At 38.7% G+C, this 16,339-nt stretch overlaps 1 protein-coding gene across 7 annotated transcripts in view; it reads left to right on the top strand.

Annotated features, from left to right (window-relative positions):
- Positions 1-16,339, top strand: part of myo9aa (myosin IXAa) — a 470,016-nt gene that overhangs the window by 395,318 nt on the left and 58,359 nt on the right. For all 7 annotated transcript variants that reach the window (XM_039773456.1, XM_039773459.1, XM_039773460.1 and 4 more), the window contains 6 exons: positions 126-206; positions 338-448; positions 3,277-3,399; positions 5,960-6,109; positions 11,390-11,703; positions 14,650-16,278. In XM_039773456.1, coding sequence (XP_039629390.1) covers positions 126-206; positions 338-448; positions 3,277-3,399; positions 5,960-6,109; positions 11,390-11,703; positions 14,650-16,278 — 2,408 coding nt within the window. The remainder of the gene's footprint in view (positions 1-125; positions 207-337; positions 449-3,276; positions 3,400-5,959; positions 6,110-11,389; positions 11,704-14,649; positions 16,279-16,339) is intronic.

The following is a 16,339-nucleotide window of genomic DNA, read 5'->3' as shown; positions in this document are numbered from 1 at the left end:
GTTTTATAAAATCAATTAAAATCAAAAACTACGATGCCTTCTTTGTTTGTTTTTTTTTTAGTAAGTGACTTAAAATTACAATATGAACATTTGATTTTTTTTTGTTTTCTTTTGTTTTGTTAAAGGCCTCCCTCAACAAGCTAATGGAAACGCTTGAACAAGCTGAGCCCTACTTTGTGAAATGTATCCGATCAAATTCAGAAAAGGTAAGGTAGTCTTAACACATTCTTAACTGAGACAATAGCTCTTATCCCACTAAGCTGCTTGGGAAAGACTTGCTTTATGAGTCAGTCTTACTTTGTATGATCTGACGGAGGACGTCTCTTTGTAATTGCAGCTTCCCTTACGCTTTAATGATGGCTTGGTGTTGAGGCAGCTGAGGTACACTGGCATGCTGGAGACTGTGAGAATTCGGCAGTCAGGGTACAGCATCAAGTATACTTTCCAAGTAAGTGCTCTAAAAATCTTAAGTACATTTGTAAAAGTGAACACAGTGAATAAGCTTTCAGTGACCTGAGGTGAAAGAGAGTATAATGATGCAAGTTGTGAGCATTTTCATTATACTTAGTGTGCTTTTGAGATGAGAAATACACTAACTTACGGCTCTGTCGTATTGGATTAGGAAAGAGTTAGTGGATAGATGATAAATAACAGTGAATATATTAGACAGTATGGAACACACTATCATTTTCAGCCCTCTTCTAATTACCCCATGTGTTTGTTTCAACAAAAGTGAAGTGTGGATCTCTGCTTACTAAATTTCCTATAAAATTGACATAGTTATCTAAATGAAATCTTCGGCAGACGCATAGAGTCTCCAAACATAACCTAACATTAAAATACGTGTGTAATTGATTCTTTCTTTGCTTGAGCATGTCAGCCATAGTAACTTTCAAGAAATGGCACTTGCAAAGCTATTTAGTTATGACAAATGTGAAAGGCTAACTTTATTAACAGAAGTGAAACAGCAACTAACCATCATGGATGTCACATGAATGCGGCAATCTGATAGCAAATTATAAGGGGACAAGATTTTCAAAGTTCCAAACTGGGACACTTGTATAGCAAGTAGTTTTTCAAACTAAAAGAAGTGGGAATTCAGGGTGATGTTTATAGATGGCTGCAGAGTTGGCTTCGACACAGGAAGCAAAGGGTCATGCCACAAGGAACCTCATCAGAACTGGCCGATGTTAAGAGTGGTGTGTTCCACAGGGAGCAGTGCTAGGGCCGCTGACATTTAATATATATAAGGAATATAAGTAAGAAAATGGTTAAGTGTGCAGATGATTTGGAATCCGGTGAATCATTACAGAGGGACTTGGACAGCATACAGTCTTGGACAGATTTGTGGAAGATGAAATTTAATGTCAGTAAATGGTAAGGCATTATGCATAGGAGGTCTGAAAACACCTTATGAGAAAGATTTAGGAGTAATAGTGGACTCAAAATTGTCAACTTCCCTTCAGTGTTCAGAAGCCATTAAGAAGTCAAACAGAGTGTCAGGATATATATCACCCTGGTATGTAGAGTGCAAGTCCAAGGAAGTTCTGCTCAAGCTTTGTAACACACTGATGAGGCCTCATCTGGAGTACTGCATGCAATTTTGGTCTCCAGGCTGCAAAAAGGGTATAGCAATGCTAGAAAAGGTCCAGACCAGGCTTGTACTAGGGCTACAGGGATTGAATTATGAAAAAAAGATTAATAGAACTGAGCCTTTTCAGTTTATGCAAAAGAAGATTAAGAGGTGACAATTGAAGTGTTTAAAATTATGAAGGGAATTAGTACAGTGGATCGAGACTGTTATTTTAAATTGAGTTCATCAAAAACACAGACACAGTTGGGAACTTGTTAAGGTTGAATTTTACACAAACATTAGGAAGTTTTTCTTTACACAGAGAACCACAGACACTTGGAATACTTTACCAAGTAGTGTGGTAGACAGTAGGACTTTATAGACTTTCAAAAGTACTATTGATGTTTTTAAGAGGAATTAATTGAATAAGACTGGCAAGCTTTGTTGGGCTGAATGGTCTGTTCTCATCTAGATTGTTGTAAAGTATGCCCACACATAAAGTCCATCCTCGTTTGTTCAGTGCCTGCTTTATCTCATACCCAGCACAGAGGGTTCAGGGCACAAAAAAAAAACACTTTCTCAAATAAACGTATATGATTCCACACAGTGTTTGAAGTGGAAACAAATAAATGGCAGCACTGTCTGTTTTTGTCTGCTTGTTTGTCATTCTTGTGATGCTGTTCAAATTTACCAAACTTCTTAATCAAACTTGAGTTTTGAAAAAGCCTCATTTGGAATTTCATATGCATTTTCGTAAATATATTGTGAGGATGTTTCCGTGGGGCAATGTTTTATTAGATGGGTAACCTTTTAAAATCAGAACATTCTGATATTCTTCAGTTATTTACGAATAGTTTGAAATCGTCCCCTGGACGTCTGAATGCCCTAATAAGTTATCGTGAATCGTTATACTCTGCTGATAATGAAGCTGCAAGCTTGCTTTAGTGTAGGGTAAGTAGTATTGACTCAATGTATTTTGCTCAGTGCACAACAGCTTACACACCACACAGAGTTTTCAGTCATATCTACACCCCGTCTGTTTTTCTTGGTTGAATTTTACACTTTTTTGGTCAAAACTTGACATGCTGGGAGAGGCATGCTTAGGTTTTTGCGCACACCAAGCTCGACTTGCTGATAGAGGGTTGCATTTTCACATGCACACCTACAATCAGCCAGTGACCGCAAGTTCCTACTCCACGCATGCAGTCTGCTGGTGCTTTATTAACTTGTATTTGGGATCTGTTTGCAATCAGTAGCAGCTATCAAAGGTGAAAAAGAGGAAAATCTACAAAACATTCAAGTTGGTATGACGGTATCAAGGTAAAATTGAAACAGTAAACTTGTATGTAGTTGAAGTCGCACAGAATGTTTTCCAGTTTAAGATAAACAAGTTTGTAAATTGGCCAATACTTTTTAAAAAGAGATTTGACATTTTAGAACTGTGTACAGCACAATCTGTACATATCAACAAATTTCTTTGAAGAATACGTATGCTACATTTGAACAAAATTGGTCCACAGGGGTCCAACTTGTTTCATTCAGACAGACAATCTTGTCTAGTCATGAACATTAAAAAAGCATTTTATAAATTGAATAAGGCTTTTATGTTTTAAATTATGTCCAGTAAAAATGATGTCAATGTGATTTGTAGTTTTATTGCCGAAATAATAACTGATAAATTGTGATTTTCCTCTAATCAACAGGAATTTGTTGACCACTTCCATGTCCTGCTATCCAAGGGTACCCATTCATCACGCCAGAGCATCCTGGAATTCCTGCGCAATGTGGACCTCAACCCTGATGGATTCCAAGTTGGCATTACAATGGTATGAGTTTGAAATGCTTGCAACTTGGATTTATTCCTTAATTTATGATGACGTTCGAGTTTATGTGAAATGCAAAATTACACTTTAACTCAAGTCATGATGAAAGCCTTTTGTCCAAGCATTTCAATTAAGAACCTTCAAGAATTCATGTATTCAACTGTAGTAGGCCCAGAATATACAGTACATCTTTTTGGGCATTTCCAAGTATCTATTATACTTGAAACAAATGCAATAAAACGTGAGAAATAGACAGTTAAGATCATATATAATTAGGTATAATACAACTCAAAATCTGCAAATGAAACATGTATTTGATTATTTTATGGTCAATTTCCCCATCACTCACATGTACTGTACAAAATGATAGATGTGCCTCTATATATTCTTGAGACCGTGCAAATGTATTTTTGTTAACATCTGCTAAGTGTACCCACTTGATGTTATAGACAGGTACAGCAGAAAATGTCTTGTATGTGCTTGTTGATGTTTTGGAATGAAGCTGCAGACTGCAAGAGAGTCTTTTTCTAATATGCTTCTTTTTAGCCACAGGGCCAGGATCACTCTACTTCTTTAAGTTTGATAGATTAGATAGATAGATAGATAGACAGATGCTTTATTAATCTCAAGGGGAAATAGTGTGGGGGAGGAACAATCTCCTCAGTCTGTGAGTGGAGCAGGACGGTGACAGCAGTCTGTCGCTGAAGCTGCTCCTCTGTCTGGAGATGATCCTGTTCAGTGGATGCAGTGGATTCTTCATGATTGACAGGAGCCTGCTCAGCGCCCGTCACTCTGCCACGGATGTCAAACTGTCCAGTTCTGTGCCTACAATAGAGCCTGTCTTCCTCACCAGTTTGTCCAGGCGTGAGGCGTCCCTGTTCTTTATGCTGCTTTCCCAGCACACCACCATGTAAAAGAGGGCGCTTGCCACAAATTTCTGATAGAACATCTGCAGCATCTTATTGCTAATGTTGAAAGACGCCAGCCTTCTAAAGAAGTATAGTTGGCTATGTCCTTTCTTACACAGAGCATCAGTATTGGCAGTCCAGTCCAATTTATCATCCAGTTGCACTCCCAGGTATTTATAGGTCTGCACCCTCTGCATACAGTCACCTCTGATAATCACGAGGTCCATGAAGGGCCTGGTCCTCCTAAAATCCACCACCAACTCCTTGGTTTTGCTGGTGTTCAGTTGTAGGTGGTTTGAGTCACACCATTTAACAAAGTCTTTGATTAGGTTCCTGTACTCCTCCTCCTCCTGCCCACTCCTGATGCAGCCCACAATAGCAGTGTCGTCAGCAAACTTTTGCACGTGGCAGGACTCCGAGTTGTATTGGAAGTCCAATGTATATAGGCTGAACAGGACCGGAGAAAGTACAGCCCTGCGGAGCTCCTGTGTTGCTGACCACAATGTCAGATTTGCAGTTCCCGAGATGCACATATTGAGGTCTGTCTGTAAGATAGTCCATGATCCATGCCAGCAGATATAAATCTACTCCCATCTCTGTCAGCTTGTCCCTAAGGAGCAGAGCTTGGATGATGCTGAAGGCACTAAAGAAGTCCAGAAACATAATTCTTACAGCACCACTGCCTCTGTCCAAGTGGGAGAGGGATCGGTGTAGCATATAGATGATGGCAACCTCCGCTCCCACCTTCTCCTGGTAAATGAAATGCAGAGGGTTTGGAGTGACATATTTTCATTATTACTTGTTTCTTTGAATAACTTAATCTCAAATATTGCAACACATTCATAAATACAGATGAAACTCAAAAAACAATGTTATCTTTCCCAGAAGAGTAATTGTGCTATTGTTTAGCAAACATATGTGGAGGAAAGGAGTTGGTTAAAATTGAAACACATTCCCCTTTCTGCCATATGTGCTCACAGTATATAAGCACAACAACTTAATAGAAAAGGTCGTGGTTGTCTGCTTCTTACTGCAAGTGTGCCCTGCTATATATGTATGCATAAGCACATTGTTTGATTATTCTTTGAACTGTTGATCTTTATAACCTGGATCCTCCCGGCATGGCATTTGCATGTTCTCCCCATGTCAGTGTGGGTCTCCTCCAGGTGCATTGGTTTCCTCTCACGGTCCAAAGTCATGCAGGTTAGATGAATTGGCAATCCTAAATTGGCCCTAGTGTTTGTGTGTGTTTGCTCTGTGATGAACTGGTGCCCTATCCAGGGTTTGTTCCTACCTTGCTAGCTGTGGTGGTCTCCTGTTCAGAGATAAGTGGGTTAGACAGTGACTGACTGACTGATTGATCTTCAAAATGTTCAGGTAAGGTAAAGCTGACTATGAAAGAAATTTTAAATAAAATGAATTTAGTGTATTTGTTCCATACGCAAACTGCACATTGTTTTTAATTAAAGTTCTACAAATCGCAGCTCCCAAGAAGAAAGAAAAACCCAAGAACTAATTATTATGGTGGCTGTTGGTTTTTAACTGGTTCATTTGCTCACCTGTTCCATGCAGTTGATTTCTTTTCATAATATTGAATGACTATTGGTAGGTGAGTGCAGTTCCACTGAGCTCTAATAAAGTCGTAATTTTCATAGGTGTTTATGAAGGAAGTCGAAAGGCAGAAGCTACAGGACCTCCTGCACCAGGAAGTGCTCAGAAGAATTGTAGTTTTGCAGCGATGGTTCAGGACCCAGCTGGAAAGAAAACACTTTCTCATTATGAAGAATGCTGCCATATGTATTCAGGTGGGTAAAACTGTGCTACACATTTCCAATATTCAACCCTCTTCTTTTTTAAAGAGACACTCCACCCAAAAATGATATTTTTTATATGTTAATTTCCTCATTTAGTTTGTAGAAGTGACCAAGGAAAAATAGTAATTTCTTGTGTTCATGGAGAACAGAATTAACAACATGTCTGATAGAACAGGAGCCAATGGTGACCAACACTGAACAACAGAAATGACTATAAAAGCTCATGTTGCATATTCCACATGTTAAGTCATCCAAATGTATGCTCAACACATGGAAAACACATGTAATTTTAGCTAAAATATTATTAAACAAATGCACTCGGAAAATGAAAGTAGTTCGTAAATATGAAGTGCCTTCACACAGAGGCTTTTCAAATCGAGTTCCACCTCTCCCTCTCCTGTCTTCATCTCAAATGGTGTTTAGCAATATTTTAGTAAAAAATACCTGTGTTTTGCATGTTGCGATCATTTGCTATTGTGGATAATGTGGCTCTGTTCACCTGAGATTTTTGTAAAGGATGCATTCATACTGTTTGCTGTTGTCCAATATTGGTCACCATTGGCTTCCGTTCCATCAGAAATGTTGTCATGTCCATCCTCCATGAAAACACGAGATTTAAAAATGTTCTGTCCAGCACACCGAATTATATTGGGTAAGTAAGATATAAACAATGCAATTTTTGGGTGAAGTATTCCTGTAGATGAAAAGGATCCTTTGAATTTCATTTCTTTAAATGTGTTGCATGCTGGTCGGGCATACTAGTAAGTATTTCTCTGTAAATGTAGCATGTCACAATATTCCTACTACTACTTCATTATTGTAAAGTAGGTAGCAGACGTTTTTAAGTTATATATGTTGTGATAGGATTCCAGCTTCCTTGAATACAATGGGAGCCTGATGGTAAAAGGTAGAGAAGAATCTTTGAGAAGTCATATTTTTGCGAAATCGGTGTTGACCGAGATAATCTTTGCAGTGGTGCAGTTTCTATTCCTCTATTTAAAATGAATAGCTGTAATCCAAAAATCTTTTATAAAGATGACTTTTCCAGTATTTCAGATAATTTGCTTTATGGGTGTTGCTACCTTACCATAGACTTTTGTGCAAGAATATACAAGAGCTGCTTCCTTTAATAATGTGGCAATAAATGGGGAATGAGATGTGTTGGCATGTAGGAGCCCTTTTGAGTAGTAACTAAAGTCAATAGCTTTTTTTTTTATGATTTTCAGATACTGTATAAATTGTTTCTGCATTATAAAGAATTTTACCATGCATTTATACTAAGTTGTGTTGAAGAAAATAGGTTCATAAAGCAAATGATTATCAACTTCAAGAGGCAAGAAGAGGAACCTGCTCCTATATACATCGGAGGAGACACAGTTGAAAGAGTGCCTAGCTTTAAATGCCTTGGTATACATATCTCCCAGGACCTCTGTCTGGGTCTGTTAATACAACTTCTGTAGTGAAGAAGGCACAGAAGCAACTCTACTTCTTAAGGAGGTTGAGGAATGCTAGCCTGTCCAAGCAGCTGTTGATGTCCTTCTGTCGCTGCTTTATGGAAAGCTTACTTACCTGTGGCATCCTGATATGGTATGCTGGCTGCTCTTTAAAGAGTCATCAGATCAGAGCAAAAAATTACCAATACCCAGTAACCTTCTCTAGAGGACATATACAGAACTCGATGTTAACAAAGGGCCAAACAAGTCATTAGGGATCCATCTCACCCAGGCCACCACTTTATTACTCTGATTCCTTTCTTGAAGTCATTATAGTTCTATTAAGACACACACTTCCAGACTGCTGAAAAGCTTCTACCCGAGCACAATTAGATAACTTAATTTTGTTAAATAAATGTTTACAGCATCCAAGTGCTTTTGATCTTATGTCTTTCACTGTCACCCATGGCAACAATGGGACAGAATTACAATATCTCAGGGACTCACTGCAATCACTGTAAAATGGAACTTCTCCACTATTTACTATTTATACGCTTCCATGCTTCAATGTTTTATTGGTTTATATTAATGTATATATTTAGTTTAAAATGCAGAGCATATTTTGAATCTGTTGAAGATTTTGTTTTTATTATATTGTATGTACTATTCAGGGGAAGCACCAACATTTTGTTGTACATCTGTGCAATGACAATAAAAGGCATTCTATTCAATTCTAAATCACATACTCAAGGGCACCAGCTTGATTAAGAGAAGATGGATTTAAAATGGAAGCCAGGAGGCACCTCTGTACAAAGAAAATAATTATAACTTGGAACAAACAGTCCTTTAGTTGAAGTAGAAATTTTTACAGTTTTTAAAAGGGCCTGTGTGAGGTAGTAGAACCATTTGGCTATCAGCTAACAAAACAAATTTGACGGATAGATCCCATGCACTCATAAGTCCCATTCCAGTTGTACAGTTTGGGTTATGTTCAGTTATGTTAGGAGGTCTGCACTCTGATGGAGCCCATTTTTAATAGCAGTAGTTAATGCTTTACCACATTCAACAGACATGGATCCCTGTACATTAATAGACTGTAGTGTGCCGTGCATTTTGATGATTAAATGTTAGCTTCTACACAGTGGCATGTTTTGCATTTTAATAGATATGCCAAAGACATTTTACTTCTGTGATAATTAAATTCACTGCAGTAAGTTAACAAGTAACCACATTTTTATCCTTAGAACTATCTGGGAGAATTTTAAATCAAAAGCAACTATCATTAATGGACCAGTAAAGCTGTGTCGAACAGTGCATATGCCAAATGTGATTAAGGAAAAACGATGCTTTATAATTTTGAAATTAATAGTACATATGAACGCTTACTTTGACAGCCCTGGAATATATATAATACTCTGGTATAAGTGAAGTAGAGAATGATAACAAAACTCATGGCCACTTTTTTTTGTGTGTGTGTATATGTATGTATGTTTGTGTATATGTATGTATGTTTATATATATATATATATATATATATATATATATATATATATAGTGGACACTAGGTGGCATTGTTGCCCCTTAAACACAGCAGACAGACATGCAGGACACAGGGTAAAAGCACTCAAAAGTATTTTAATTCTTTTTTCCTCATTTTCAGTGCTCCAAGCACTTCAGCCACAATAAACACAAAGTAAATCACAATTCTCAATAATAAATACAATTCTGTTTCCTCCACACCTCCCAGCAAGTTTTGCCACCTCCTCCCGACTATGGCTCACTTGCTGGGTTCACAGCAGTCCTTTATTAGTCATTGACCTGGAAGTGCTTCTGTTCTTCCTCCCACGTGACTTGCCAGCACTTCTGCGTCAGATGGAGGACTTGAGTTTTCTTCAGCCCGGAAGAACTTCGGAGCTTCAGTCATCATGACTTGGGAGTACTTCCGGGCTATGGAAGAAATAAACTCCTCTGGTCCTCTTTCATTGTCCCCTGGCGGCATCCACAGTATTCGGCAGGGCTGTGGTATTACAGTACATGTAACATTGTACCCTCCGGGAATCCGGGACATCGCTGCCATCTAGCGTTTTGGAGGAGGCAGTGTCCTTGAAAAGTTGTCTTTCCCCATCCTTCCATTTCTGGGGCGTCTCTTACAATATTACATACCAACAGTTTCCCCATATGACACAAGTCTATAGAAAGTGCCCAAAAGACCTTGATATGCCTGAATGAATCATCCACGGAGCAGTTAGTTCTGTGGTTGCAGCTCAGTTGTGCACAAGAATCCTAAAAAACAAAAATTGTAAAAAAAAATTTCTTTCTTCAAACTTTCCTCGTACTGTTTTTTTTTGCTGTTTTTGTTTTCTGTGGTTTTCAATGATATCTTTTGCTTATTGCTCATCAACGGAATCTAACTCATTGTCACCCTCCTATAGAAACGGCAGACATGAAAAAATTATAACAGCTCATAACAGAAAAAAAAAACTTTAAATTTTTTCAGGCTTTCGATTGTGGCAAAAAGAATTTCGCCATTGATGCTGTCAACTTCCTTGAAAGACCGAGCAAAAAAGAAGAAAAATCTTGGGTTGCAAATGTATGCGAACTGCTGCATTTGAAATCATCGAAAAAGCTTTTTTTATGTAGTTATGAGATGCACATTCAAGAAACATTCCTATTAATGCTTGACTCATTCAAGAAAATGTTAGGTTTCTAAACTCACTTGGGACCTCCCCCAACTGGACAACACGCCGAAGAGCGTCCCGAAGTGCGATCACCGCATCTGTGGAAGACTGTTTATCTGTTGCCGGAGCAACAGCAGGCTCACAGCTCTGCTGCAGCTCAGCACTGAAGCAAACAAAAGGTCTCAATGGGTGATGCAAGGAACATTGTAAATCCAGGTAACAGGGTTACTTGGCCACTAACCTGGCCACAACCCTGTCTGACTGCTGTGTCTGTTAATAGGAGAATGGCAGATCACGCTACAATAAATAACACGTGCTGTTCCTGTTTCAAGCTGAATAAAGCTGGTTTTGCTAAAGTACTGAGATTCAGCCGTGTGTTTTGGGGTGTAAGACGCAACCCTGATCTTTTAGGATTTGCTTCTGTGGCACCTCACTGCACCGCTGCGAGCCTGCTGTTGCCCTACCCCAGCAACGGACAAACAATCTTCCACAGATGAGGCAATCACGCTTCAGGACGCACTTCAACGTGACGTTCCCGTTGGGTAGGAAGTTGGGGGGATCCCAAGAGAGTTCAGAAACCTTACAATATGAAGAAGAAGAAAAAGATGATTCAGCTTTTGATTGATGACTGCTGCACACAACATGCTTCCACATTTAGATAATGTTTGCGTTGAATTCCTCCCACCCAGTTGCACAGCAGTGCTTCAGCCATTGGATTTGGGCATTGTTTGCACCCTGAAAGGGTATTATCGCAAGGAAATGCTGAGAAATATTCTCGTCAGCATAACTTGTATACAGGAGAAGATTAAAATTAACACAAAAGAAGCTATTGAAATGATTGCAAATGCCTGGAAGTAAGTTAAAGAAAGCACTATAGTGACAAATACAGAATCTCATTACAGCAAAATATTTTTTAGGTCCCTGGCAATCCATTGTATTGGAATTTTACCTGTATGTGTGTGTGTTTATATATATATATATATATATATATATATATATATATATATATATATATATATATATATATGTAGGTGGAAATCCGTGAAGGGAGAAAATGAATCACGTATCTTAAAGTATATACTGTACATACTGTATGTAAATGTATATGTTGTATTCTTTTTTCCAAGATTGTAAAATTTTTATTTTATTTCTCATTTCAGCGGTGGTGGCGGAACTGCACGGTAAAGGATACCACCCCTGAACCCGAGATTGATATAGAGACTCTCCATGGGGCAGCTATATGTATTCAGGCATTATGGAGGGGTTACAAGGAGAGGAAAAAGATTCAGCACATGTGGGAGGCTTCATGTGTTATCCAAAAATTCTGGCGCCGATACTGCTACCATAGGGAAGAGGCTGCTGTGTGCATCCAGGCTGCTTGGCGTGGCTGGAAAGCCAGAACAACCTACAGACATCTGAGGTTCTGTATTGTATTGCTGCAGGCATATTGCAGAGGACACCTGGCACGCTTAAGGTATGTAATAATTTCATAATTGTCTGGTGCAAAACCCAAAAAGCATTTGCAAGCATATTGGATTGTATTTTTGTTTCTAAATTGCACATTTGATAAAGTTTGGAACTCCAATGATGGTGTGTAAATGTTTGCAAACAAAAAGAAGGAGAAGGTTAAGATTCAAGTCAAAGTAAACAAAACATGAGAGAGTATGGCCCTTAATGTTTCAAGTGTATAATTTTCCATGGTTTAAAAACTGCAAAGAGAATTGAAACACTAGCAGTTTATACAGACTTGGGGAAACAAAAGTTATGACAGTGAACTCAAGGCTAAGTTAGACAAAATATAATAATGATAGCATACAATTCAAAAGTGTATTTAATGTTAAATGGCTGCTTTGCTTTATGGTCAGCCATTTAAGCAGACTGATAGTACAGCTTTTTCTTTGTTATTACTTTGTTAGGCATCAATTAAAACTTAAAATATCAGTGTGTTACTGTTGAAAAAATGTTACGATTTTCATGGCCAGCCTGTCTCTAGTCTGTCACTTGCTGGAACAAAACTTTGTGAGTGACATTAACAGACAAATAGGCGGCCCCTAAATTACCCTAAAATGTCAGTGGGTGCCAATGAATGCTTGGCCATGGAGCCTTGAAAATTATAGCTCTATGTTCATTCAGTATATACAAAGCAGGTGACTTGGTAATCAGGAGGCTTTTTCCTGACATTTATCAGATGCCATCAGTAAAGGACTGTCAATTTGTAGATAACAAGCTCTTCAATAATCCTGACAAAACTTGTTGTGTAATTTACAATGCCTGTAAATTTAATAGGTTGTCTCATGTATAGTCACTAAGTTCTGTCGAATGCACCTTAACAAATCAGTGGTCTCAGGAAACTACTAATTTATGTTTCATTTATGTTAGGGCACTCAAAAATTGCATAATAGTTGCAAAACATTCTAACCATATATTAAGGGTAATCTCTATAAGTATTTGGGAACAGAAATATGTTTTGTGCGTTTCTCCTCTAACTCTTAAAGACCCATAGTGCTACAAGAATGGTTGGTGCCCACAAGTCCTAGTAGTATGACAGCTGTGATATACCATGCCATTATTTGCTAGCCTGTGTGAACTATTAGGCTGTAAAGCTATTCATGTTAACTATAAGCGTTGAATGTTTCCAGCATCCCAAAATGTCTCTATAGACTTGAGAACTTCTAGGTTTTTCTGTAGATCCATTAGCAGAAATGCAGTTGGAAGAGTTTGGGCGTATTATATGAGATACACAGCAGCCAAATCCCCATGCTTATCAGCTGAGTCACATACATCTTTATTACAGCCATATATTCATCAAGTCAAACATTTAACCTATATGAGATACCTACACCTCTTAAAATTATTATCCATTGTTTAGAAACAGTAATTTCATATTGTTAGAGGTTATACAATTTTCAACACAAGATTGAAAGTAGACACTTTAATTAAGGTTACTTCAGGTGCATCTCATCATTGTCTCTCTTGTAAGATACCATATTTTGGGGTATCTGAAGGGACTGACAGTAAAGAAGGTATATAAGAGAGTGCGCCCTAAACAAGGTACCTCATCGAGGTGTCACAAGTTTTTGTGAAATTAGTACCCTGGTGATTTAACTACAGTATTTCCATTTCCTTTCGTACAAAATAACAAAGTTGAAATTGCATTATCACAACACTGCCACCTTCAGACAGAATGTGCACATTATGGTAAATCTTAACATAGATCTATCTTGGTAGAGTCAAACAAAATGAGCACACAATGCACTAAAATTGGGGTTCTTTGCATTTTTTGCTTTGCACCCTCCCCCGCCATAACCTATCATCTGTAGCAGAGGAGTGAAAGCTTTAGATTTGTAAAAAAAATGTTGATCTCTGGTTTTCAACGGATCTCGATGTTTTAGGATCCCTGATACTGAAAAAATCGATATATCAATGATGGGTGTGTGTGTGTCTGTCTGTGTGTCATAGTTTCTTAAGGATGGTCTAGAGCTAAAGTGGCTGGATAAAAAAAATATATCAAACTCTGAACTTAAGCCTGTTATGAGATGACAATGTACTGATTAGTTTTTGGGCCAAATCATGCAAGAGAAAGAGTCACTCTAGAGGAACCCACAAATACCATAATTCTGCAATTAATTATGAATTCTTCTTGTCAATTGCTATCGCAGTGACCTATTTTATGATCAGAAAGATCAGCACCAGAGTAGTAAATAATTGCAGAAATGTTATAGAATAGTTCGGGTAACTTAGTTCCTTGGGTGCAAAGCGTACTGGCGCTCATGTCCAATTTGTTTTCCCCCATTTTATCAGTATTGGCAAGTTTGTCTAAAAATGAGTTAGAAATCGATTAGAAGACAGCACTGAATCTTTTTGAAGAGTTTTAAATGGATGGTAACACCCAAGGTGTTTAGATTTTTGAGTATGATCACTAGGTATTCCAAAGCGGACACTTTTTACATTTGAAATTCGTTTTTAAACTAGTGCTGTATCTGCCTCGTCTCTTTCCATCATGAACTAAGCAAACCAAATTGTAAGGCTCTGACCTATTTTAGGAAGGTTGTTCTATCTGAACGAGGCCCCATTTCAGTCCACTTTTTTACAACAGCCGATGCCTCCAAATTGCTCTGTGTTTGTGCATTTTTTGTCAGCCTTAACACAGCCGTGCATCCCATCCAGGGCAGTTTCTACCAGAGTAGCTAAAGCCGTGGCAAAGATATGCAGCGGTTGAAATTGTATTAGTGATTAAAATGGGAAACTGAAACATGCTTGAACAATATCACTATCATATTGTTCTTTTTTATTTGATAATAAGTCTTACAGTTTGCCAGTTCACTGTGCAACTTGTGTGTCTTCCCAGCTTTTCAGTCATCAGTCTGTTAGGCATTTTATCTACACATTGTTTACAGCCTACTTTGTCATTTCTATTTAGGTTAATTGAATTGAAAAACCAGAAGCAGCAACAAATACAACTAAAGATTAAGGAAGCAAATTCATTGACTGCACAGGACCTTTACAAGGGCGACATTCCATCAGCTTTTGGATGTACACCTAAAGATATAAATGCCAGGGTTAAGGAACCAGAAACTGTTATTGAGAGGAGAAATGAGAATATGGACTATTATCAAAGTGAATATGCAGACTCTACCACTGCAGACAGAACTACAGATAATCAGTATGATTGGCTTGGTATTCAAGGAGGTGGGGCAATAGAAAGACCAAAGTCCTTTGATGATATGGACCAGAAGAAGGTTGTAAGGGCCAAAAGAGAGAGTCGGCGTATGCGGGAATTGGAGCAAGCCAAATTTAGCCTGGAATTACTAAAGGTCAGGTCTACAGGTGGGATCTCTCCATCAGAGGAAATAAGGTGGTCTACAGAACTGGTTTCTGAAAATTTACTGTCACCCCAAGGTACTCCAGATAGTGAGAGCTCACGGGGTAGTTTTGAATTGCTAGGAGCTGATGAGTTTCAGAAAGTTAAATCCACTTCTCCAGAGTTGGAGGAGTCCGATTGCCATCATAAATTTATTGAACAGCAAGACCTTTCATCTGGCAGCACAGAATCGCCTCACGTACACCCAGCTGAATCTGAAATGATGAGTTCAACTGGTCCTTCCTCCAGCCCTCAAGGAAAATCTCAAGGGTTACTCTTAAAGTCAAAAACAGAAAACAATCTTCCTCCATTTTATATTCCATTTCGTGAAGGTGTATCTGCCAATAAGGAAAGTAATGATTCCTCTAAGACAAGTTTTGAACGAGATAGCGGGCCCAAAGGACAGAAGGTGCCCATTCATAAACCAGTTGTGGTTGTTATTAGCATGCAGAAGGAAGTGCCACTGGGTGAGGAAACCCAGGTACAGAAGCCTCAAGTAAAGCACAGTGAGGTTCAAACTGAAATTTCAACAACATTAGCAGTGGATTCAGTCAATAAAAATGCTGATGACCGAGTCAATGCCGCCATCATTGAGAAACTGGAGAAGATGAATGTAGGCAAGGCAGAGCGGCAAAAACAGCAACAGCAGCAAAATGAAAAAGAAATGATGGAGCAAATTCGACAGCAGAAAGAGATTTTAGAGAAGCAGCGAAAGTTCTTTGAGCAACATGAAAGAGACATGTTTGAGAAGCAGAGAGGAGAAGCCCTGCAAAAGATTGAACAAAATAGACAGTTGTCCTCAAATGCAAGTAGTCACAAAGAAAGACCTCAGTCTCTGCTTCTTTCTCAAGAACACTGGGGGCCATCTGCCCCTTCAGAACTGTCACCTTCAGATGTAGAGATAAAAATTATCTCAGTGGAAGATGGTCAAACTAAAGAGAAAAAGGTGCTCCCTCCCTCAGCAAAAGAACGGCCTTTAAGTATGTTTTTAGAGAAGAGAGATGGGCCGTGGAGGCTGCCACAGGAGGGCTGGAATCCCAAGGTGACTTTGGAGGCTCCTGATGGTGGGCCGAGAAGTGAACGTCTAAGGCAGCCCAAAGTCTTGGGTCAGAGTTTAGACGGCTCCTCGGCTGACAGACCAACAACAATATTCTTCACTCCAAAAGACAACAAGCCCACATTCACCAAGTAAGTGAAGTATTATTACTCTGGCCAGCCAATTTGTTAGTATATATAATTTGAACGGCAT

The sequence above is a fragment of the Polypterus senegalus genome, chromosome 12, assembly GCF_016835505.1.
Source record: "Polypterus senegalus isolate Bchr_013 chromosome 12, ASM1683550v1, whole genome shotgun sequence".
In the NCBI taxonomy this organism is placed as follows: Eukaryota; Metazoa; Chordata; class Cladistia; order Polypteriformes; family Polypteridae; genus Polypterus; species Polypterus senegalus.
This window is presented reverse-complemented; position numbering and strand designations above follow the sequence as displayed.